Genomic DNA, 23,219 nt, shown 5'->3' on the forward strand with positions numbered 1-23,219 from the left:
TGCTCGATATCTGACTTAGGCAATTTAGTGATATGTCTTGCGTACGAGATATCGGCGTCGCTTGCTAGGACAAACTCGATATTATAAGCGTTCATATAAGATTCCTAGTAGACGATGGCGAGATATTCAGCTAGTGCCTCTGCATATTCTTGAACGGGGAGTCCAACACTAAACATCCGATCCAGGTGGAAATTGAAATTCCGCAGCGACAGAAGGTGAGGCATCTGGGCGGCGCCGGCGTCCGAGATATATCCGAGCAAGATAGTAGTTGTTCACATGTGAGCACTTGGCTGCCTGTCGCAATCCCTCAGAGCAAAACTTGTCGATCAGGGCATGAAAAATGATCTAAGTAAGGGGAACAACACGCTCCGTTTCATTCTGCTTTAGTTAGGTACCGCATATGATAATCTTGGGCTGTCTGCAGATGTCTATCAGTGCTCGCGTAACATACCCTTGCTGATTGACTACATAAAGTATTTAACTACACTAAATACCTCGAGGCGAGCATAATTTTCAAGTTTCTCAAGTCTAGGCGAAGGAGACACGGCTTCCCACGCACTCACAACTAGATAGGCAAATACTTACTCAGATTCTCTGACCCTCAAGCTCCTTCTCCGTCCACTCCCACAGCTTCGCCGCCAGCTCCGTGTCCAGCCTTAGGCCTTCAGGCTTGTGATGCACGCCGACGGGCTCATAGTGCAAGCCACTGACGAGCTTCTCGCTTGGCGCCGTGGCGGCCCACAGTTGGTTCAGCACGCCCTCCTCGACGGGCCTGACGACCTTGGGCACGACGTCGGTCTGCAGGCTCCGCATGACCTCGTCGCCGGGCTCGCGCGTGAACAGGTTCGTGTCGACCTCGCCGGGGTTGATGGACACGATCAGCAGGCCCGGGTGGTGCGCGGCGAACTCGGTCGCGTACAGCGTGTTGGCGACCTTGCTCTGGATGTACCGCTGGACGGGGCCGACGCGGCGGTCGAGGGATTTGAGCGTGTCGAACTGGATCTTCTCGGGCCCCGCATGCTTCCACGCCGACGACGCCATGCTGACGACGCGCGCGCCGCTGGTGCGCTCCAGCAGCGGCAGCAGCAGCTCCAGCAGCAGCGCGTGGCCCATGTGGTTGGTGCCCATCTGGATCTCGTAGCCCTCAGCCGTGAGCTTGGGTGGACAGCCCATGACTGTGTTTTTGCATGTTTGTGTCAGTGTACTGTGAGTCCTGGGACTGCCGCTACGAGAAAAGGAAAAAAAGCAAAAGGAATGAAACGGCTTGCTCACGTCCGGCATTTAACATCAAGATGTCGAGGCGCTGTGTGGAGTCGAGAACGGTTTTGGCAGCGCACTTGATCGAGTCAAACGAGCTGAGGTCAAGCTCCAGGAAGGCGACGGCCGCGCCGGGCACCTTGTTCTTGACATCGGCGACGGCCTCGACGCCCTTCTCCGGGCTGCGGGCGGCCATCCAGAGCTGGGCCGGGCCGTGCTTAGCCAGCTCGAGTGAGGACTGCTTTCCCAGCCCGCTATTGGCGCCCGTGATGAGGATGACCTTGCCAGCGAGCGACGGGATGTCGGCCGAGGGGTTGAAGCCCGGTTTTTGGGTGGTCGCCATCTTCAGACGCGACAAGGAGGACGACTAGATAAGAGCGAGCACAATAACGATGAAGATGTGATCTTCCAAGCGGCTGTAATATTTGATTTGGACTTGTTTAGAGCGGTAATGACAAAACTGGGCGCAATTTTGGTATTTAAGCAGTTGGTTCACACGGGCCGGGGAATCTTTGCTTCCCGCCTAGTTCCCTAGCGCCACCCCTACACTCTCCTACGGCGAGTAAAAGACACCGAGCTACCGATTTACGGAACATGAGATCTTTCATCTTCTCTCCAACCCTGGGAATGGAGGGCCGTAAATCATGGCCCACTATGTGGAGTGGGTCGAGATATGTGGAGCAGGCCAATCAACGTCGATAGTTTCCGAGCCAGCCAATGACCGATAAGACGGAGCGACATTGAGAAAGGGGCGGAGGTTAGCAGGTTACTGTCTAAACTCCGACCCTGCCCTGAACACGACGCGTATGATTCGCAGCGTATTAGGTAGTCAAATATTGTTACTGGATTCTCGTATTTGGCGGATGAGTCGGGATGTCGAAGCCGAGACAACGAGGACCGAAGATCATCGAAGGAACGGAGAGCGTCGTCCGTGCTCCGAGACGTCCCGCAACTCGCTCGGCCCGCCTTCGAGAGAAAGTACGCCCATCAGAAGACTGGAACATTGGAATCGAAAGGCAGGTCTGCGTTCTTGGTCTGCCACCCCCCTCCACTGCCTCCGGGCCCGTGTCTGTACTGCCGGCAGACCAACGTCGCCGTGCCGCCTATCTCACCTGGCAAGAGCACCGTGACATCGTTGACCCTGCTGGATACAGGAACGAGGGGCAGGTCGTCGAGCGCCAGCGCCGTGGGAACTTGGTTCACGTCAAGGCCATCGTCGTCCTCCCGAAAAATATCTGCAGGCTCGGGGCCATCGGTATTGCGAGCACTGTAGAAATCGCCTTCCTCCATCTCGATGACGGCACGCGCAACAGTAGCAGCCAGGGCGCCGTCCCACAGACCCTCACGGTGCGGCGTGGCACGCAGGAACTTGAGGGCTTGCCGCCGGAACCGCGGCACGCGGCATTTGAGCGCGGCATAATAGAGCGGCGGGATAAAGCCCATGTCGACGGTGAAGCTAACGTCGGCCTGATTGGCCAGGCGGCGACACCTGCAGCCAGCCGGGATGTTGAGATCCATGACCTGAGCTACGCGCGCCCACAGCTCTATGGCCTCCGACAGCATCGCGGCGAAGTCCTTCGTGAAGGCGTCGAACACGCCCTCATCGGTGCCCCGCAAGCACGTCGCCACCATGATGCTCGCCATGCCGTGGTAGAGACGCAGCAGCGGCAGCCCCAGAATGGCGCGGTAGTTGTCTGCAGTCGGCACCACGGACAAAGAGGTGTCAGGCCGAAGGCACGTCAAAGATGTGCAGGCGTGCATCCACGAGGCCAGCAATTTCTGGAGACGGTCCTTGCGCTGCACTAGGCGGGCGTGGATGCGCGCTGTGCCGCTGCCGCTGTCGCCTTGGGTGCAGGTCGGTTGGCTAATTTCTGTTGACAGAAGGTAGACGGCATTGAGTAGCCCGTCGAGGTGGCGGCGAGCCGAGTTGACCGAGTCGAAAACAGTGGGCATGTCGTACTCCAGCCGTCCGTTGCGCGCCTTATCTTGGCCCACTCGGTAGAGAAATTCACTCCCCTGGCCGAACAGGGCAGACTGCACGTTGAGCCTGGTAAAGGCCTCGAGCAGATAGTCGTCAACAGACTCGGGGCGCGGCAGCAAGACAGCTGCACTAGGGGCGGCGTCAGTGGTAGCGGCAGACTTTTGGGTCTTTCGTGCCCCCCTTCGAGCTGCCGCCAGCCTATCGCGGGCATGAACTTCCTCGAGGACCTTCAAGCCACTCTGAAGGTGAGCGAGCCCGGTCTGGAACTCGCCTCGCAGAAACTCCATGCAGACGAAGACCATGCACGAAATCAGGGTGATCCGCAGCGACCGCACATCCTTCTTCTCAAAATGGCAGCGCAAGTGGGCGATGGCCTTGTTATAATGCTGCAAAGCCAGTCGCTCGTCGGGGTCCATTTCGGTCACAGTGGACGGGCTCAGGGGTTTCCGACCGCCCCCCATTGGCTGGGCTCCCGTGCCGTGCCGCCGGTGAGTGGCAGCGAGGGCAATGACGGCATGGAGCACGGCAGGCTCGCTGAAGCTGGCCTGGAAGACGAGCGAGTCCCAAAAGCCTGAGTCGAAGACGCCGGGCAGCTTGATGGACGTTCGTGCCCAGAAAAAGTCGAGGGCTGTTTGGTCTTGCAAGTTCATGCCAGGAACAAGGGCGGGCGTCTTGTCCGTGGTCGGGGATGGGGTCTGGCGTGGCACTTGCAGGCGGGTAGCCCCCCTTCTCTCGGCGCTGCCGTAGCCGTTTCCGCCGCCGCCCCAGATGCCGTAGCCATCGCAGACGCGGCCAGTCGACACACAGCGTTGGCAAGCTGGTCTTTCCTCGCCGCACTTGACGCGTCGGATTCTGCGGGGTGATTAATCCATGAGGCATGAGCCTCAGTTTCCTATAGATTACCAAGAACGGATTAAAAATCAGGGCTTGCGTACTTGCATGTCCGACACCCTGTTTTAGTCTTTCTCCTTGGCATGACCATCACATTTACCACTGGGTCGCGGGCGGCCAGCGCCGTCTCGGGCGGCATTGTCGCCTCGTGGCCCATTTCGAGGGATCAACGATCAATGTGTGTCAATGGCGGGCTCGGGAACCAAGCCGTCTCATTCGTTGAATTCACGGAGACAGAGAGGGGTTATAGGCCAGATTCTGGGCCCGAGGAAAGAAGAATCGGAAACATGTGCATCGATGAAGTCGGAAAGCGCCAAGGGGTGACGAGCATTAGTCATGTGGGGAAGGGGAAGAAACAAAGAGAGCGGCCAAGTCTCATTGGCCAGGTCGCTTTTCCAAGCCCCCTATTGGTCCAAACTAGCGGGCATGGGTTTGGCTTTACGCCGCCAATGTTGGGACTCGTCGGTCAAATCTATTCCACCGCGCCCGCGAATCCGCAGTCTTCCCAGAATTAGACTCGAATACGCTGGTTCTGACAAACCCACCTTAGGATGGGAATGATGAGAGCCCGCTGCCAAGCGCCGTTCGGCTTGGGCGAGCACAAGATGTAATTGTTCATTCGACTAACCATGTATAAATAAGCATAGCCGTCTTCTCCTTTTCTCTTCTTCTGCTCCATCCCTTAGCCTCCAGAGACGCTGATACTCCCGGCACAATAGTATCCGACAATCCACTTTCGACTTTTCACATTCGCAATGGCAATCCCCACTCGCACTCTCGGCCACAATGGCCCGACGGTCCCTGCCCTTGGCTTTGGTGCCCTGACCCTGGGCGTCGCTGCTTATGGGTCGTCAGGCTCTCAGGAGGGCGGAGGCACCACAGAAGAGAAGCTGAAGCTGCTCGACCGCGCCTACGAGATCGGCCAGCGATTCTGGGACACGGCAGACGTCTACGTCGACAGCGAGGACCTGATCGGCCAGTGGTTCAAGAAGACGGGCAAGAGGGCCGACATCTTCCTCGCCTCCAAGTTCGGCCTCGACTACACCGACAATATCCAGACGGTGAACACCGATCCCGAGTACGTTCGCTTTGCCTGCGAGCGGAGTCTCAAGAAACTAGGTATCGACACCATCGACCTGTACTATAGCCACCGCGTCAGTGACAAGACGCCCATTGAAAAGACAATCGAGGCCATGGTTGAGCTGAAGAAGTGAGCCCCGTCCCTTGTCCTGCCAGCTTAGCTAGGTACAGCCGTGGAACTAAACACGTCTCACAGGGAGGGCAAGATCCGCTACCTGGGCCTGTCTGAGGTCTCGGCGGCCACCATCCGGCGCGCGCACGCTGTGCACCCCATCGCCGCCGTGCAGATGGAATACAGCCCCTTCTGCCTCGAGATCGAGTCGCCACAGATCGGCGTGCTGCAGACGTGCCGCGAGCTCGGCATCGCTGTCGTGGCCTACAGCCCCATGGGTCGCGGCCTGCTGACGGGCCAGATCCGGTCGTGGGACGACCTACCGGCCGACGACTTCTTCCGCCGCAACACGCCTAAGTACTCGGCCGAAAACTTTCCCAAGATCCTGCGCCTTGTCGAAGCCTTCGAGGCCGTTGCCGCCGCTCACGCCTGCACGGCCGCCCAGGCCTGCCTCGCCTGGCTGATCGCCCAAGGCGACGACGTCATCCCAATCCCCGGCACCAAGACCGTCAAGTACCTCGAACAGAACACGGCCGCAGCCAGTATCAAGCTCACCCCCGAGGAGATCAAAGAGATCCGGCGTGTCGCTGAGGCCACGAATCTGCCCGGCGAACGGGGCCCTATTTCGTGAGTGGATTTGTTTCCATATCGCCTTGCCTAGAATGCGTTAACGCCGTTCGTGGCTAACTGTTCTTGTTTTACCCTAGTTTCATGGCCCCCGCCTTCGGCGATACCCCGGAGCTGTGAGATTAAGTATTGGGTTCGAAGCTGGGAGAAGGCAGGCGTTGCGCGGCTCGGTCAATCTGGTCTAACTTATCGAGACTCTACGATCGGAACCTTCTCATGAAGCTGGGCTGTGGAAGATGGCTATCCCATTGCCTGACTAGGTGCCTGGTACCTGCTTAGTACGAGTTTCTGGATAAATATTGACATGCAGATAATTAACAGTTAATGTCGAATTTCCAACTCAGAGTTAGCAACACATCCAAGTTGGTGGTGACATGGACCTAATATTCTAACCCGGCACTCAATGCACCCTCCACAGACAAAAGTACGTAATAGCTAACTGTCGCCCACTTTTGAGCCACTTTTGAGCCACATTGTCAAGTCACATCCCTGCATATCCCTCATTCGTTACTTTCAGCCCTGATCCCTTTTTTCGGGCTCCCGGACTTCCGAAAGCCCTCTTTTTTCTTCCTTGCTACGGCTGAGTCCCTTAAGTAGTACGACTGAACAGACTGTTGAACCAGGTTTCCTTTGTCCTTTTCTTGGAAGCATAAAAGGCCTTCTTTCCTGTATTATTAGATTAGATTTAGACAGACAATTCAAGACCCTTCAAGCCACTGTCAACTTTGATCACGGGCCAGACTAACGCAGTCATATCCAAGGCAATGCCACCACCTCACCGTACTCATAGGAAACGGCGTCGCCATCCCCCGTCTACGTGCTCATTCCTACCCTACATGGGAGCCATCTCGCCACCTCTGCCCGGCAGCACCTTGAGCCCTGCGCATGCATCAGTTAGCAAGCACGTCAAAAAAATCCCAAGCCGGCATCACACCCAAGGGGGAAGGAAGTAAACTGCTCACAGCCAACAGTCTCCTCCTTGATCATCTCCTTCACGGTGCACGTATTAGCCGCCGTCATCTGCTGCTTCTTGATCGACCCGCAGCCATCATAAAAACACTCGGACTTGTCCATGGCGCGCTGCAGCGTGTCGCCTTTCCAGCCGAACATGTAGTCGGCGTGCGTGCCGAAGCCGCTGGTGCCCTCGAAGCTCCACACGAACGGGTTCGGCCCCGTCGTCCACAGGCTGTTGAACTTGCTCGTGTCCCACACCGTCTCGTAGGTGACCTGCGGCATCCGCACCGGGTGCGACGATGGACATGCTGGCGCGTTGGTAAACCCGTCCAGGCTGATCGTGTTGTACATGTGCGACTGGTGGTCCGGGCTGTCGAGGTTCTTGCCGTCCCAGCATCTGTTTGGATTTGCGTTAGTGGACGGCTTCTTTTCTTTTCTCCCCTTCCTTTTCTGAGGGCCGGAAGACATATCTGGAAAGAGGTAGTGTTCTTGGGCAAGGCCACTTACGAGGGAAAGTGGTGTGTGGTAAAGATACCGCCCGTGCATGGCTTGGTCGGGAAGTCGGACATCTCGGCGCCACGGTTCTGACCGGCGAGGCATTGGTACCTCAAGCCAACATACGGCTTGGAGGTGGCGGCCGGGCTACCCACGGTCATGCGGAAGCCCTGTGGCAGACATCATTAACTTGTTCGACGGCGTGGCGGCAACGACCGCGGCTGGGCCGAGCTTACCGGCTTGAACGCGGTAACCTTCTGCTGCTTCAGGTTGTCCTTGTTCAGGTCGAACTGCGTGTAGTAGACGGTCAGCCCGCCCGAGGCGCCCTGGGACCCGCCTAGTAGGGGCTGGACCGGCAGGACGGGCACGCGGTGGTAGGTGCCGTTGGTCGGGTGCTTGAAGTACAGCACGGCCGTCCAGTAGTTGGAGAAGTCCTCGGACATCTAGCAGGTGGTGCAGGTGCCTCGCTCGCCCACGTCTCCCGTCATAGTGGCGTTGAAGGCATTCCCGCCGACGATGTGGTGCACATGGGCGGCCGGGACGGCGCCGGGCTCGACGACGGGGTCGAGGCGCTGAAAGGTCAGCGTCGAGCACGGGAAGCGTAGGCCGGTCTGAACAGGCGCGATGAGCGCGAGGGCTGCCGAGACTCCGGAGAGCGTCTTCATGGCGGCGGCGATGGACTCGGCTGGATTTGGCACTAGACCTAGTGAGTCCAGGGGAGAGAGTAAGGCGAGGGTGGTTGGTTTACTTTGAATTCTTCCAGAAGTCTGTGGAAGCAAGTTTCGGCCGGATGCCCGGGTCCAGTGCTCGCCTCTTATAGGGTTTTCGCATTCCAAGTAACGTGTTTTAGATTTGCTGTTCGGCATATCTTGGTTGTTTCCACTTACCAGTTGCCAGGCCCTGATGAAGTTGCGCAGCCTTCGGCATATCTGAGGGCCTGGATCTCTACACCCCCTGCCGCCTAACCGAGAAAGCTTGATTGCTCTTCATAATCGCTGGCGGGCAAGCGAGGTGTGTGTAATCAAAATGACAGGATATTCAGTCTGCTGCGAATCGGCTCTTCTCCGCGCCGCCGGGGTTATTATCTGGTGGTGTGGACGATTTAATTGCCCGGCCACTGTATGGACGGCCTACTGGCGGGCTTTGTTGATTGCCCTATACTATATCAGATGCGTGGCAAATAATTACCCCAGGCCATTTTCGGTTCCCGGCAAATGTGCATCAACATACCTACGAGAACCGGACGTCATGATTCGGCCGTCTGGCCTGTAGAAAGTGCCGTGAGCACATGGGCTTGTTGGTTAAACAATAGCCCGAGAGTAAATGCAAGTAATTTTCACGCTGTTTCGCCGGCCGCGACGCTTGGACCTGTGCCTGGTAGTCGTGGAACTTGAAAAGAAAAACGGGTGGCTATTAATAGACTGTTAAAGATGACAGATTGAATGCAGATCATCCAAATTCCAAAATAGGTTTGGAACTCGTCTGCTGCACATATTACTTGGACATTAAGATTCTCAGGTTCTCTGCCGCAGCCGCCATCACACCTCCGGCAAGCTCGACTCGAGTAGCTTCACCATTCTTTCTGCACAATGCTGGTTTCGTGCAGCCGCTTTGAGAACACCCTCTGTGATCTCAATTTCATTTCCTCTCCAACGAAGCAGGAGCTGCATGACGCCATCTCTCTCGTTTCCTGCTGCCGCCACGAGAACATTCTCTGTGATTTTGATCTCATCTCCCTCTTCAAGCAGATATTTCATCACTTCCTCCCCTTGGTGATCATTCCCCGCTGCCGCCACGAGTACGTCCTCGGTAATCTCGATGTCGCATCCCTTATGTTCGAGTACGTGTCGTATCATCCGTTCTTCTCCTAGATTCCCCGCTGCCGCTACGACCACGGCCCGTGTAATTTTGATCTCGTCTCCTCTCCGCGCAAGGAGGACTTCCATCACCGGTTCTCCTAGCCACAAGTTTGCCGCTGCCGCCAGGACTACGTCTTGTGTGATTTTAAACTCACTTCCTCGGTGATCGAGCAAGATATCCATAACCTCGGCGTCAGTATCGACTGATGCTGCAAGCTCTGCCACTTTGTCTCCCACCTCTTCTGGCCCAAGTATCATTTCCACAGCTTTCAATTTTTCTGGCTGTAAACGCCTACGTCTGTACATAGGTGCCAAGTCTGCCCTGCTTCGGACTGTCTCCGGGTGCTTTGAGCCTTGCAGTCGAGCTCTTGCCTGGGCTATTTGATCGAGTAGTTGCATCGACTTGTCGAATTTGCTCGTCTTCTGGTACATCATTGCCAGTTTCCTTTGGAGATTAAGCGTGGTTAGGGTGTCTGCTCCGGGATTTCTCTTGGATCTTTCTACTACTCCTTGGAGTATTCCTTCCGCCTTGGCGTAGTTTCCCACGTCTTCATATATTGACGCGGCTTGCAACAGTCTGGCCGATTTGTCAGAATATATTTTGTCTGGTAGTCCGTCTTGGTGATCGTCGACTCCGCGTTTCAGGTATTTGTCCATCTTCTCTGCGCCGTGTGAGTCCCCAGAGTCTCCAAGCTCATCCCAACTCCAGAGAAGTAGGAAGTCGCGTTCAAAGTCCACTATCGGCTCGTCGGGCAACGGAACAGGAGCTGTAATAATGATGACAGAAACGAAGTCTCCGCACAACCTGACAATCGTCGGCTTTGTAGCCCCGCGCAGCAGGCAAACGAGGTCACCCTCCTGAACCGATTTCGCGGATGGCTGGAGAGTCCAGCCCCTATTGTCGCCCCAGTGCTGGTCCGACGTCATGGATCTTTTGATGTCGATAACCGTGCGCATTCGATCGTCCATGTCGTGATGGCTCGATACCGCCGATACGAAGCCGAGGACGGACCCCTTTCCCCTGATAACAGCCATCTCTGTGTCGGGCCACGTCTGGACAGATACTTGCTTCCCGAGCAGGAGCCCCGCCAGACGCTTCAGTAGTGTCTCCCAAGCGACGTCGTAGTTGGGTAATATGTCAGCCAGTAGATCTGGGTGGTCAGAACTCATACCCAGGAGGGCAAACACCTTGTCGTGGCGGACAGTGGCCTTGCGGGAATGGTACATGTCGATGAGCTCGCCCAGGGGTCGAATTCCCAGAGAGACCTGACCCGGCCGGCCTGGGGTGGCCACGCCTCTTGAACGAAAGGCGGCCCCTCGGATCAAGAAGGTTACTGGGCCGAGCAGACTCCGGAGGTCTGGCGAGGCTTTGTATACGTAGTTGAACGACGGTGAGATGAGGGCTACGCTGAAAGCATAACCATCGATCTCGGCGGATCCACACCTGATGACAATGTCTCGAGCAGCGGCAGCCTCCTGGAGCACCCAGATACGCTCGAACCACGGCCGCCGAAGTAGCGCAACCATTCGTTTGGCTGGCAAACCCTCGTGGTCGGGAGTGTCGTCTGCTACCGAAGCGGCAATCCGGCGAATCTTGTCCAGCGCCCTGTCGCCGCGGTCGTGCCCGGCCTCCCCAAGCCAAACTATGACGCGACTCGCTTTGCTGTAGATCTCGGCCATGTAACCGATCTGGCTTTCCTTCTCCTTGTCGTCCGTCTGGTTGATGCAAATGGCATCAACCCACAAGATGCGCTCAAAGACTGCGTCTCGGAGACGCAGTAATGCAGCGTGGAGATTTGCCGTGACAGCGAAGTCACACCCGTTCATAGAGACAGTATAGGGCTCGTCCGAGTCGCCCCAGACGTAGGACAACGCCTCGTACAGATGCGCCCCATGGTCCGAGACGAACTGGGGGTACTCGATGAGCTGGCATTGTACGCGCTCAGTACTGTCCTTTCTCGGCAGGAGGCGAAGCAAGCGAATGCTGCCAGGCTCTGACAGGGGAGAATGGACGTATGCGCTCTTGACAGTGCAGCCTCGTGAGAAAGGATACCAAGGTCGGGAGAGCCAAGAAGGGAGAAGTCACAATTACCGGAGACATGATGGTTGGTGAAGGCTGCAGGTTTGCCGAGCTTTTAAGAGTAAGAATAAACTCATCGGTAAAGTAAGTGACTGCAGGCTTGAGTTCTGTCGGCAGGAAGGCCTTCCTTAAATTTTAAGTGGGCTCAAGCCGGTATTTAGGCAGCAGTGGCCCTCCAGGCATTTGTTCTCAGAGCACGTGCTCGACAGCCAACTGCCCTGCATCAACAGCTGGATGATGCTGGCATAAGTACCTGCCTACCGGGGTAACGACGGCCCGGGTTTTCTTCGCTTATCTCGATCGCCTTGCCAGTGCCTCCTGATTTCTCTTGAAAATAAAATACTCAAGTTTTAAGCCCGATTCTAGGTACAGTCCAATCCCCGAATGTTTTTTTAGCGTTTCTGCCACTTCTGTTAGGCAAGCGAGAGATGGATGTCTCGAGAATCTGGTACAAGGATCACCCCTTGGCGCAGTTGCATCAACACAGCTGCTGTCATGAGCGTTCATCTCATATTCCACTTTGAGCAAACAGTCAATTATTTTAGTAACTTGAGTTTCTTGGTCATCTTTAACTACATTGCTATAATCTAGTTCCGCACCGCCACAATTCACCACCCGTTAACTGCCAGCTGCGGCACATTCCGCCGAAATGACCTCGTAGCCGCTGCCGTCACCCCTCTCCCGCCTGCAAGTCAGCGTGGTGATGCCCAGCGGGCTGTCGGGCAGGGCGACCTGGACATGGGACACCCTGCACGCGGCCGGCGGCGGCGGGTGAGTCAGTACATCGAGTTCTGTGAGCTGGTGCAGGTTGCGCGCAGTCCCGTCAAACGGAAAGCCGTCGGAAACCTGCGGCAGGTCGACGTCCTCGGAATACGCGCTACTCTCCTCGATGCGCATGACCTCCCCTGCCACGGCCGCCGCCACCGTCGCGTCCCAGATGCCTTCTCGGACGGGGAGCGCGCGCAGGAGCCGGATGGCTGCGAGCCGCACGCGGCGGACGCGGCAGTGCAGGGCGGTGAAGTACAGCGGCGGCGTCCAGCCCGTGTCGGCGGTGAACAGCGACGGCACAAACGCCGAGACTCCGTACACGGGGTCTTCCGAGGCGTGGATGGCGCGGATGGCCTCGAGAAACTTGAGTGAGTGGGTGATGATGAAGGCGAAGCTGTGGTGGTGGGCGTCGTAGGCCATCTCGTCGCTGGCGGGCCGCAGACACGTGGCGGCCATGATTGCCGCCATGTTGTAGTGGAGAAAGAGGAGCTGGTAGCCGATCTCAAGCAGGCCATCTAGCCGGCCCGGGGCGCCGTTGCCAAAGGCCATGTACGCGTTCAGCCATGCCGCCAAGTCCGACCTGATCCGCCGTTGCTCGTCAAGCAGATCTTTTCCGGCGGTGGCCGAGTCTGCCGAGCCATCTGCTAGGGCATTCGGCTGCCAAGAAAGCCCCAAGATATCGGCGATTAGACGGTCTAGAGTATCCCGGGCTTGCAGAAGGGACTCAAAGGCGAGCGGTGGTGACTGGCGGCGGGTCAGGCTTGGCCTCGGACACGTCCAGCGGCCTTGGCTAAACTGTACCGCCGACAGGTTCATGCGACTGAAAACGGTGGTGAGCCAATCGTCGACTGAGTCCCGGTTCCATCCATGATTGAAACTGGGGTTGGGTGACACACCCCTGCGTGGCAGCTTATGATCGTGTCCTTGGAGCACGGCCAGTAGCTTGATCCCATTCTGCAGATGAATGTTGCCTGCCCGGTAGCGCCCGCGCAGGAGCTCGAGGCAGGTGAACAGCATACAAGCCACTAGAGCAACACGCAGCGCGGCTTTGTCCTGGGAGGTGAAGCGAGGCTGGAGCAGGTGGTTTATGGCCTTGCTGTACTGGGACAGAGTGAAGGACTCCACGCTTCCAGGGTCCTTGGGCAGGGGCTTGTCCCGAGCTCGTCCCCGTGCTTGGTCGGCATTAGGGTCGCCCCTGTGGAGCGAGCTGAGAGCCAGCATAGCGTGGAAGACGGACGGCTCTTCCAGGCTCGCGCTAATCACGAGGTCATGCCAGAACTGCGAGCGAAAGGGGCCCTGGAGCTTGGCGATGGTCCGGTAGCGGAACCAGTCGAGAAGCTCATGCTCGAGCTGGCTCTCTGGAGCGACGTTGCTTTTGAGAACCAGGGCTTGAGGACTTGAGCTGGGCTGAACAGGGTCTGGGTTGTGTGTCTTCCCTTGCGCTGCCTTTCCGCCTCGGCCTCCGCCGCCCCAGATGCCATAGCCCTCACAGACTCGGCCAGTCGACAGACATCTCAGACATGCAGGCCGGCCCTCGTCGCACTTTACCTTGCGGATTCTCTAGAACCGTGAGCAAAGACTGGACAGGCAAGGTGCTCAATGACTTACTTGCACGTCTGGCATCCGGTTTTGACCTTCCTCTTCGGCCTCCAGTTTACACGGGAATCGCCTCGATCCTGCCTGGCGCGTGCAGGAGGTTTAGGCGGTTGTTCCATGTTGCCCACACTCCCCCCATCGCGTGTTCGGCGGTCAAAGGCAGTGGCGCCTGTCGCCCAAGTCAAATGTGCAGGTGGGATTTCAGACTGCTGTATTGCAGGGTCGAGGTGCTGACCGCCTCCACCCACGATGTTCAACTAAGCTCTCGTCACGTGGCCGGATTTAAGGAGGGCACGCTTTAACACCGATATTGGTGGCCGACAGTCCAAGAAAGAAACAACAAAACAGCAAGTCCAAGGAGTAGACAAAGCAAATGTGCCCATAGGGCCCGAGATCGTCGAGAAAAGACACTGTAAACATCAATCTCATAATCCCATACCAGATATATTTATGCGCTCCAAAGATGTAAACATTCAACGCCAATGACAATACCCAAGAGTCCAAGACACCAGAGACATCCCAAAGCCACACCCAAAAGAGACATAATCTCAAGCACATCTCAACTGGCCGGCATTCATACGCCAAACCCAAGCCCGACCAACTCAGCTCCACATCGACGCCCGACCAACTCAGCTCCACATCAACACCCGCCACCTCCAGCCCTCCAGCAGGCCGAGGTCGTCCTCGTTGAGCTCCTCCTCGCCGTTCTCGATCTTGGTGCTGAGGCGCTTGAGGCGCTTGGCCACGGTGCGGCCGACGCGCAGCGACACCTCGTTCTGGAAGACGTACATGACGGCGAACACGAAGAAGGCCACGGTGGCGATGCCCGGGCGGCGCGCCGAGTCCAGGATGCGCGCCACGAGCGACTTGCTCTTCTTGAACGCGTACTCGGTGTCGTTGGACGACCCCTTCTCGTGCCTGGGCCGCCGGAAGATGGCGCGCACGATGGGGATGAAGGATGCGCTTTTTTGGAGGGAGTGCGGTCAGCATATATGCATCCGACGAGGATTAAGCTCATATATGGGAGGTGGATCTGACTGGAGACTTACATTGCACCCCCAATCATGAATCGCCGCCACCGGTGAGACTCGGCTTCGGTGACGAGATCAGCCACTTCCTGTCGCAGCGTCTGCAGGTCGCCGAGCACCGTCGAGGCCTGGATGCGCAGGCGCTCGCCGATTCCGACCTCGTCCTTTCGGAGCCGTGCGCGCAGCAGGTTCATGTACTCGCGCAGCGCAAGGGCCGTAGATGTGCGCGCATCCTGCAGGCCGGGCTTGTTGGTTGCCAACGGGAGGGGCGTCATGGGGTCGGTCACCACCAGCGGCGGCGCCGCCATGGGCTGGCCGTTGACATTTGGCGGTGGAGGGAACGACGGAACCGAGTTGGGTTGCGCCGGGGGCGGGTACGTCAGCCCCGACGGCTGCAACGGCGGGCGGTAAGATGAGGCATCCATGGTGGTGCCAGGAGCGCCAGCCGCAGCGAGCGGGGGCAGAGGGCCGTATGCTGGCTCTGCCGCTGCAGGCTTGTAGAGCAGGCCGGAATTCGGAGCCGACATGGCGTAGAACTCGTCGGCTGCACCTTTGGTCTGTGCCTGTGTTGCCATGGTTTGGAGACTGTATTGCTGGTTGTCCGGTGGCCGTTCTAGTCGTCGTCGTCGTCGTCGTCGTCGTCGTCGATCTTCACCTTAGTGACCCACCCAAGGAGCCACGGTCGAGGCTAACGAAGTCGGGCGAGTTTCGTTGGTTGCAGGTAATAAAATAAACCAAAAATAGAATTATTGCTAATCAGGTAAATACGTCGAAGTATCTGCTTCTTCTACGCGATGAGCGCTCGATGTGAAGCAAATTGGCGTGTCATAGCCGTACATCGTTCGGAACTTGGGATGTTTCCCAAGAGGCATTTCCATCGAAATCCCAGGGGCTGGGAGTTGGGGGTCGATGTGGCAGCCATTTGCGGGGCATTCCATCCGATCAACCTTCCCCACGTGGACCAAGTGGAGCTGGAGACCTTTTCGCCCCGCCGGGCTGCTCTGTGGGTCAACATTTGGGCGGAACGGGACGGGAACCAGCGCAGGCTCCGGCTACCAGCGGGGTGTCGACATTGCAGCTCCCGGTCGGGTTTAGAAGACCGGGGAGAACTGCGTGACCGCGCACGTCAAACTGCCAGGCAATTTCACTTGAGAAGCTGTTAAGTTGTATCCGTGGGCTGCCTCCAAAACTTGTAGTCTGGCCCACAATCTTGTTCTTGGCGTCTCAGCTTTTCAGCCGCAGAACTTCAATCTCAAGTCCTACCAACCTAGACCCACCGTCCCAAGCTCTGGAGCTAGATACGGTTTTGGGAACTGGCGGCGTGTTGCTCAACTGGGCATAACCTAATCCCCGCAAATGGGGTGGTTGTTGGAGGAGCTCCTCAGAGTTAAAGCCTGATCTGTCAGGCCTTAAATCCCATTGACCAATGAAAACCCCACTGAGTCACTCCCTGCCCACTGGTGCCTAGGTGTGACGCATTTTGAGCGCGCGGAGCTGCAGCTTGCCCGTCGGAGCTCCCAGTAAATTGCCCGCGTCCCCCAAACACATTCATGCCCTGCGCGAGAACGAGGGACAGGGCGCGACCGACACCACCAAGGAAATTCCGAGTGCTGCCTTGCACTGCCTAGCTTCCTCGAGGTATAAGTATACCTGGGAGTCTCGATTCCCGTCTTCTCTGTTCCACTCCCCCATCCCATCATTGACGCAACCGGAAGAGTCAAGTCTCTTCCGTCCTGCGCTTCGCTCCCGAACTTTGGTTCCTTCTTGCCAACCCCCCGTCTTGTTATTACTCGAACAAAGTCGTTCAGGGTCCCCCTGCCAGAGACAATGGAGGCCCCTCACAAGTGCGAGTATCGCATTCGCGATCTCCCAACCCGCTCCGTTACCCTCTTCCCCACTCGAGCTCAGGTCGTGCGAGAGATCAAGGACGTGGCCCTCAAGGTTCGTCCCATGCCACCCCCTTCTCGTTCCCAAATATTCGTCCAATCCCCTTTAACTAACGCTCACTCATCTAGCCCGGCGCAAACGAGATCACGATTGTAGGCCTGACCCCTACTGCCGATGAGGACTCCATCAAGGTCGAGGGAACCGGCGCAGCCATCATCACCGACATTGCCGTCACGCTCCTGCCCAACAACGACATCTTCGAGGATATTTACCCCGACTCCGATGACGACGAGGACAAGGACACGTCGGAAGACGACGAGGAGGAGGATGAAGCCGAGGACATCAATAAGGCCTTGGAAGATGTGCGCGACAACATCACGAGCCTCAGCGACGAGCAAAAGCGCGCCAAGGAGATCATTGCGAGCGCCGAGAGCCGGCTCAAGATGCTTGATGCCTATGGCGTCTCTCTCGACAAAAGGCGCAACGTCGACATCGAGACGGGCGTCGAAACCTACCGGAAGGAACGCGAGAAGGTTTTCCAGGACCATATGGAGGGCATCATCCGCGACCGCGAGTTGACCAGGGATATCTCCAAGCTGCGATTGGAGCAGCGGCGCCTCGAAAAGTCCGAGCGCAAGGAGAAGGACAAGGCTGCAAAGGCCAAGGCGAAGGTGCAACGTGCCAAAGATAAACTCAAGGAGAAGCTGCGCCGGCGCGAGGAAGAGCGACTGAACGAGAAGACTCGAGTCCGAACGGAGCGCGAGCAGTTCTGGCCTCGATCTTGTTACACCGTGCGCATCACCCTCGATGCCACCAGCTTCTCCCCAACACCGTCTCGCCGGAGTTCTATTGCCAGCGCTAGCGACATTGTCAAAATCGTTTCCGAGAAAGAGGGCGGGCCCCCGTCGGAAGACTTTACTTGCAGCCTCTCTCTTTCCTATGTCACCTCGTCCGCTTTTTGGTCTCCCAGTTACGACCTTGCTCTCTCAACCACCACGAGTAGTGCCCTGCTTTGCTTCGATGCCCAGCTGACCAACATGACATCTGAGACCTGGGAAAACTGCAAGGTTATTCTCAGCACGTCGCAGACCACGTTTTCGGGCCTCAAGGATGATATCCCGATCCTTCAGCCCTGGCGTATCAAACTTGCTGGAAAAGGGAACGGCACACTGGTCAACGATGCCGTGCAGAGCCGCGAGGAGCGGGCCGAGCAAAATGTCTGGCAGACCTCGCTGAATTACTACCAATCGCAGAAGCCTCGAGCTGAGCTTTTTGGTATCAAGGGGTCGGTCAACCCGTACATGCAGGCCCACGTCCAGGCCAAGGCACAGCAGATGCAGCAGATGCAGCCGCAGCAGCAGCAAATGCAAATGCAAATGCAACAGCAGCATGTGCAACAGATGGCGTATCAACAACATGGGAGGACAGCCTACAGGTCGGCACCTCCACCGCCCGGTGCGAGTCTTTTCGGATCGGTAGCCCCGGCGGCCCCGGCACCTACTGCGTTCGGTGGCGGCGGTTTCGGAGCTGCGGCAAACTCGAACATAGGCCCCACCACCCTATCCGATGCTCTTGCAGCCGCCCCTTTGAAGAGGAAAGAAGTGTCACGCCGTGGAGGCGGGAGATTCTTCGCTGAGGATGACGATGAGAATGAGGACGACGGGGCAACAATGCTCGAACCAACGCCTGCTCTGGATTTCCAGGAATCGTCTTTCGAGGAAACGGGGCTCACCGCTACGTATGACCTGCCCAATCTCAAAACACTAAAGCCCAGCTCGACGGCCTCCAAACAACGCGTGGCGCGTATCTCGTTCTCCAACGTTCAATTTTCTCGCACCGTAGTCGCCAAGTACAGGCCTGTGGCGTATCTCAAGGCGCGGCTTCGCAACACGAGCAAACTTACCCTCCTCCGCGGGCCGACAGGTCTCACTCTGGATGGTACATTCATGGGACGCTCAAGGCTACCGCGTGTGAGCGCCGGGGACATCTTTCCCCTTAGCCTAGGCGTCGATCCGGCCATCCGCGTCATCTACCCCGAGCCCGACGTCAAGCGCAGCACGACAGGCGTTTTCACCAAGGGTGACAACTCGGTGTATACACGCACCATCACAATTGCCAACACGCGCGCCACAGCCGGCAAGCCTGTCAACCTCACCGTGTTTGACCAGGTCCCCGTGTCCGAGGATGAGAAGCTCCGCATCGACATCCTGCATCCCCGCGGCATGACGATCGCCGCCGCCGACGGAATCCCCACGGGACGCCCTGGCAGAGACGCGAAAGAAGAGAAGGACTGGGGCAAGGCCTCGGCAGTGCTCAAGAAGGGCGGCGAAGTGTCCTGGGATGTCGAGCTCAATGCTGGCCGCTGCGTCAAGCTCATGCTCGAGTACGAGGTTGCACTGCCTGCAGGGGAGCGTGTCATGCAGTGCGACTAGATGTAGGTCGGCCCCCCAAATGTACTGGATTTGGGGACTGTGTTAGGATATCAAGATGCTCAGGGACAAAAGGAAAGGCGGATTATTGTTGGGCATTTACTCAGATATCTTGATCACACCACTTGTATAATCAATTACACATTTGGCGATAAATCTATTTCTCTTGTGGGCTTGAACTTTGCATTACAGGGCTTTGCATGTCACTGTATGTAGCTAGCTAGGGACCTTAGTGACTCAGAGGCTTGTGAGACTAGGAACCTTTCGAGTTTACAAGTCTACAGAGTGCCACTAGGTAATAAGTATAAGCCAGTTATTTCATTATTGTGATATACTAGTAGAAGTCAGTCTTCGACAGAGCTTCGATCAAATAAATGAGTTTAAGTGGCATTTTGACGACACAAGTGTTTACTTACTCCGTAAGTTATTAGGGCCTGAAGGTGCCCGCTAAAATGGGTGTGAAGCCGCGGAAACAGCAGATCAGAGTTCGTCCTCCGAAGCCTTAGCGGAGGAAGCCGCGTCACGTAATCCGACTGACCATTTCCGGCCACTCAACGAACAAAGACTTCTTTTTCCTTATATAGAAGGGCACCTGCCATTTCTTCATTCATTCACTTCTTCCGAATGCAAGCACTCTTTTGCCTTCAATCAATGCAGTGTTGTATGTGACAGAAGTGGCCTACGGCCACTTATATAGAATCTGTGGCCCTGTGCCACCACAGCCACCTTCGTGGATGACCCTCCGTGGCTGACTAGCGCGTCATTCCAACATGTCCCGTATAGCCCGCGACGTAAATGCAACGCTAGTATTAGCTGCGGCCGAAATGAGAAGGGACTACCTATTAGTAAATGGGTTGTCCATTCGGAGTGTATTTGGCGAAACCCAATAGCGTTCTTTCGATAAGGCCAAGGCCTTCGTGCGGGTACTGCATTCTGAAATCTCGGCTGTATATTAAGGGCTCGAGCTGCTTTTCGCTTGTAGGTCGTTATTGGATACGGGCTTTAAGAGATCCGATTGATATAAACCGCTTGCTAGGCGGCCGAGGCAGGAGCACGCGTCGTGGGTTAGAATTTCCTGACGAGAGCCGTCTCCGCTAACTAATTTAATCCGTAGTATTCGTGAGTATTTATAGGATTTTGATACGGAGATTTATCTAGCTAATAAGACGGTAGAAATATAACGTCGGGTTAAGCTTCTTCTTGGTAGGCATCTATTAACTAGATCGCTGTAAGAGAAGGCAGGTACGCCTGATCAAGGTGGTCACGATGGAGGGAACAAGAGGGCGAGCAATGACTGGCATTGGTAAATGACTTCAACCTGGCCCTCGCAAAGGAAGGTGGGCGAGGGCCACTATTTATATACATAGTTGGGTGGCTCAATCTGGCGGGTGCCTGGGCCGGGTGTTTGGGGCCAGCTGGTCGCCTGGGCCGGGCCAGCTGTTTGGGGCCAGCTGGTGGCGCCTGGGCCGGACCGGGCGTTTGGGGTGCTCTTTCCTTACAATCGCCAAGGCCCGGCTCTCATCATCCCTGCCAGGCAATTTACAAGCTTCGCTACGAAAGCTTAGACCCTAGGCTGCATAATCAAGTTACGTTATAATTAAGCGCCAAAGGTTGAAGTAGTATCGTTTATGAAGAGGCTCTTAATATCCTACGCGAATTGCTGGCACGAGAGTACGTGATTAATTAGTTAGATAATTATATATAAAGAAGTCAATAGTACCATGTTGTAAGAGAAGGCAGGTACGCCTGATCAAGGTGGTCACAATAGGAGAAGCAACAAGCAGGGCGAGCAATGACTGGTATTGGCGTAAGACTTCAACCTGGCCTGAGCTAAAGAGGTGTGCGAAGGCCATGGTATTACAAACCACTCGACTGTTAGGGTCGTCTGTCTGTAAGGGAGCACGGGCTCCACAGAATGCTGGGGTTGGTAATTATGAAGATAGAACAAAGGGCAAGCTCCTATCGCGCGGGTAATACAGTCAAATCGGAATGCCACTCAAAGTGTATGAGTGCAGTGAATGTGTATTGCTTGCTTGAAGAACCAAGCAAGAACTATCTAGGACCGTGGCTACGGTCGTCGTATATATCTATCTAAGGCGGACCAATCAGAGTTCCTGACTCACATGCTCAGTCGTGCTCAGTCCTAGATGCACTGATCCCTACTGAGCTCTCCGCTCAGTGCGCTCAGTGGGTCTCGGCACTGATCCTACTGAGCTCCCCGCTTAGTGCGCTCAGTGGGTCTCGGCAATGGCCCCACTGAGCACTCCCTCATTGGATGCACCTTCGAGCGAGAGCCCCCCACCTTAAATGCTGTTCCAGCCAATCCACAGAAGGCGGGCAGCGCCCTCTGCACCTTTGAACCAGGATCGTAACACATGGTCTATATACACGTGAAAGGGGTTACGAGTCACCCTTGCGTGGCCAGGGTGGTAGTGGCGATAGTGCGTGGCCCTGGTAGCGGTGGCGATATATTACAAACCACTCGACTGTTAGGGTCGTCTGTCCGTAAGGGAGCACGGGCTCCACAGGATGCTGGGGTTGGTAATTATGAAGATAGAATAAAGGGCAAGCTCCTATCGCACGGGTAATACAGTCAAATAGGAATGCCACTAAAAGTGTATGAGTGCAGTGAATGTGTATTGCTTGCTTGAAGAACCAAGCAAGAACTATCTAAGACCGGTGCCACGGTCGTCGTATATATGTGATGAACCACGCCCATTCTGGGTTAGTCATAGCTCTGAAAGTGGGGCCGGCCAATAGGGATGACGAGACAGGTATGCGGGGCAGGGACCCGCATTTGCTCTGTGCGGTGGGGTATGGAGCAACGGTTTGGTTGGCTCTACGGGGTTGCTCTGTAGCTCTGCCAGGGAGCAACGGAGCAACGACCTGATTGGCCCGCCCTAGATAGATATATACGACGACCGTAGCCACGGTCTTAGATAGTTCTTGCTTGGTTCTTCAAGCAAGCAATACACATTCGCTGCACTCATACACTTTGAGTGGCATTCCGATTTGACTGTATTACCCGTGCGATAGGAGCTTGCCCTTTGTTCTATCTTCATAATTACCAACCCCAGCATTCTGTGGAGCCCGTGCTCCCTTACAGACAGACGACCCTAACAGTCGAGTGGTTTGTAATAATATGATATCTGTGGACGACCCGAAATGGAAGGAATTCCTGAATGACTGCTCTGGGGACTTTTTCAACGATATCAAGAAATAGCTAGAGCGATTAAAAGTGATCGCTATGCGGAATAGAGAAGAACAACAAAAAAATATGACGCGGGTTATAACCTAAACTTGGACCTGATAGCCATAGGGTGTAGATAAGTTGCAAGGTCCCGTTTCTAGACCAGTTTAGGAGATCAGTCTACCGCCAAGTTTTATAGCTTTCTTTTACTTAAGCATGCACCCACGTCTTATGCCTCATAATTTTGTGCAATTTCTAGCTAGCCGACCGCTCTAGCCGGTCTGTTGATCAGGACCTCAGAGCATTTGAGACTCTGGGAGCCGTAACTCGATAAAGACAGCACTATCTCCGCATATCCGACAGCAAATCACACTCATGTGAGATGATTTCATACTCTGGTGTTCAGATTCTAATTAGGTAGGCGATTCTGGGCGACGAAGTTTCTAAACTAAGGCTACTAAGTGCTTTAGTGGAATGGGACTGCCGACGCGGAGACCTCTCGGGGTCTCACAGCCACTCCTTCCTCAACCACCCTGCGGTTGTTGGGTTTGCAAAGCGTTGTGATAAGTTAATAGTTAGACAGACGTGTTCCCGTGTGATGCTAGCCTAGGTATTCGTACGTGGTTCGGCAATGCCCGTTCTCTAGGCAGGCCAGCCAGTGTTCTGTGCAAAATTGCGACCCCAGCAACGCAGAAATTTTGGCAGTCCACCGGCCAGACAGCCTCGCGCGATATGCTCGCCACCCGCTCTCCCAGTAACACCCCCACCAGAACACACACTGCCCCCACGCCGTCCCTCCCAGCCTGCCCGCTAGTAGAGTCTTACTCCTGCTGCAGCCTCAGCTCTCCCCACGCCAAGTCGTAGTTCACCTAAGCCGCATTGGAGATATTGCTACCCAAATGCGCACTTTTTCTTTTTATCAACGAGACCACCAACCCAGTCCCGTGGCTTGTATGTATTTGGGCTCTTTTGGGCAAGGCTGCGA

The 23,219-nt window shown here is 56.0% G+C and overlaps 8 protein-coding genes across 8 annotated transcripts; 2 read left to right on the forward strand and 6 right to left on the reverse strand.

Annotated features, from left to right (window-relative positions):
• Window positions 1–394: 394 nt before the first annotated feature.
• Window positions 395–1,690, reverse strand: B0T26DRAFT_872266 (uncharacterized protein). Its single transcript, XM_060447961.1, has 2 exons — window positions 1,273–1,690; window positions 395–1,175 (listed from the first exon to the last, which is right to left on the reverse strand). Exons 1-2 carry the CDS (start codon window positions 1,598–1,600, stop codon window positions 586–588), a joined length of 918 nt encoding a protein of 305 aa, XP_060296739.1. The 5' UTR covers window positions 1,601–1,690; the 3' UTR covers window positions 395–585.
• Window positions 1,691–2,244: 554 nt separating this feature from the next.
• Window positions 2,245–4,214, reverse strand: B0T26DRAFT_646855 (uncharacterized protein; the record flags this gene model as incomplete). The annotated part of the gene is made up of 2 exons (XM_060437851.1): window positions 2,245–4,090; window positions 4,174–4,214. The coding sequence occupies 2 exons, from the start codon at window positions 4,212–4,214 to the stop codon at window positions 2,245–2,247; spliced, it is 1,887 nt and encodes a 628-aa protein (XP_060296740.1).
• A 340-nt stretch (window positions 4,215–4,554) lies between these two features.
• On the forward strand, window positions 4,555–6,291 carry B0T26DRAFT_711417 (NADP-dependent oxidoreductase domain-containing protein). The gene is made up of 4 exons (XM_060442036.1): window positions 4,555–4,736; window positions 4,849–5,339; window positions 5,406–5,948; window positions 6,029–6,291. The coding sequence occupies exons 2-4, from the start codon at window positions 4,885–4,887 to the stop codon at window positions 6,066–6,068; spliced, it is 1,038 nt and encodes a 345-aa protein (XP_060296741.1). The 5' UTR covers window positions 4,555–4,736; window positions 4,849–4,884; the 3' UTR covers window positions 6,069–6,291.
• An 89-nt stretch (window positions 6,292–6,380) lies between these two features.
• On the reverse strand, window positions 6,381–8,324 carry B0T26DRAFT_777155 (uncharacterized protein; the record flags this gene model as incomplete). Its single annotated transcript, XM_060446630.1, has 6 exons — window positions 6,381–6,827; window positions 6,911–7,299; window positions 7,410–7,567; window positions 7,634–7,840; window positions 7,874–8,082; window positions 8,285–8,324. 6 exons carry the CDS (start codon window positions 8,322–8,324, stop codon window positions 6,781–6,783), a joined length of 1,050 nt encoding a protein of 349 aa, XP_060296742.1. The 3' UTR covers window positions 6,381–6,780.
• A 467-nt stretch (window positions 8,325–8,791) lies between these two features.
• Window positions 8,792–11,451, reverse strand: B0T26DRAFT_711421 (heterokaryon incompatibility protein-domain-containing protein). Its single transcript, XM_060442037.1, has 2 exons — window positions 11,349–11,451; window positions 8,792–11,182 (listed from the first exon to the last, which is right to left on the reverse strand). The coding sequence occupies exons 1-2, from the start codon at window positions 11,355–11,357 to the stop codon at window positions 8,936–8,938; spliced, it is 2,256 nt and encodes a 751-aa protein (XP_060296743.1). The 5' UTR covers window positions 11,358–11,451; the 3' UTR covers window positions 8,792–8,935.
• A 239-nt stretch (window positions 11,452–11,690) lies between these two features.
• On the reverse strand, window positions 11,691–13,908 carry B0T26DRAFT_711424 (uncharacterized protein). Its single transcript, XM_060442038.1, has 2 exons — window positions 13,713–13,908; window positions 11,691–13,662 (listed from the first exon to the last, which is right to left on the reverse strand). The coding sequence occupies exons 1-2, from the start codon at window positions 13,817–13,819 to the stop codon at window positions 11,955–11,957; spliced, it is 1,815 nt and encodes a 604-aa protein (XP_060296744.1). The 5' UTR covers window positions 13,820–13,908; the 3' UTR covers window positions 11,691–11,954.
• A 421-nt stretch (window positions 13,909–14,329) lies between these two features.
• Window positions 14,330–15,003, reverse strand: B0T26DRAFT_648262 (uncharacterized protein; the record flags this gene model as incomplete). Its single annotated transcript, XM_060437987.1, has 2 exons — window positions 14,330–14,663; window positions 14,750–15,003. The coding sequence occupies 2 exons, from the start codon at window positions 15,001–15,003 to the stop codon at window positions 14,330–14,332; spliced, it is 588 nt and encodes a 195-aa protein (XP_060296745.1).
• A 1,262-nt stretch (window positions 15,004–16,265) lies between these two features.
• B0T26DRAFT_711427 (uncharacterized protein) lies at window positions 16,266–19,485 on the forward strand. Its single transcript, XM_060442039.1, has 3 exons — window positions 16,266–16,667; window positions 16,742–19,378; window positions 19,461–19,485. The coding sequence occupies exons 1-2, from the start codon at window positions 16,556–16,558 to the stop codon at window positions 19,045–19,047; spliced, it is 2,418 nt and encodes an 805-aa protein (XP_060296746.1). The 5' UTR covers window positions 16,266–16,555; the 3' UTR covers window positions 19,048–19,378; window positions 19,461–19,485.
• Window positions 19,486–23,219: the final 3,734 nt, after the last annotated feature.

Source organism: Lasiosphaeria miniovina (assembly GCF_030549165.1).
Source record: "Lasiosphaeria miniovina strain SMH2392-1A chromosome Unknown B0T26scaffold_4, whole genome shotgun sequence".
NCBI lineage: Eukaryota > Fungi > Ascomycota > Sordariomycetes > Sordariales > Lasiosphaeriaceae > Lasiosphaeria > Lasiosphaeria miniovina.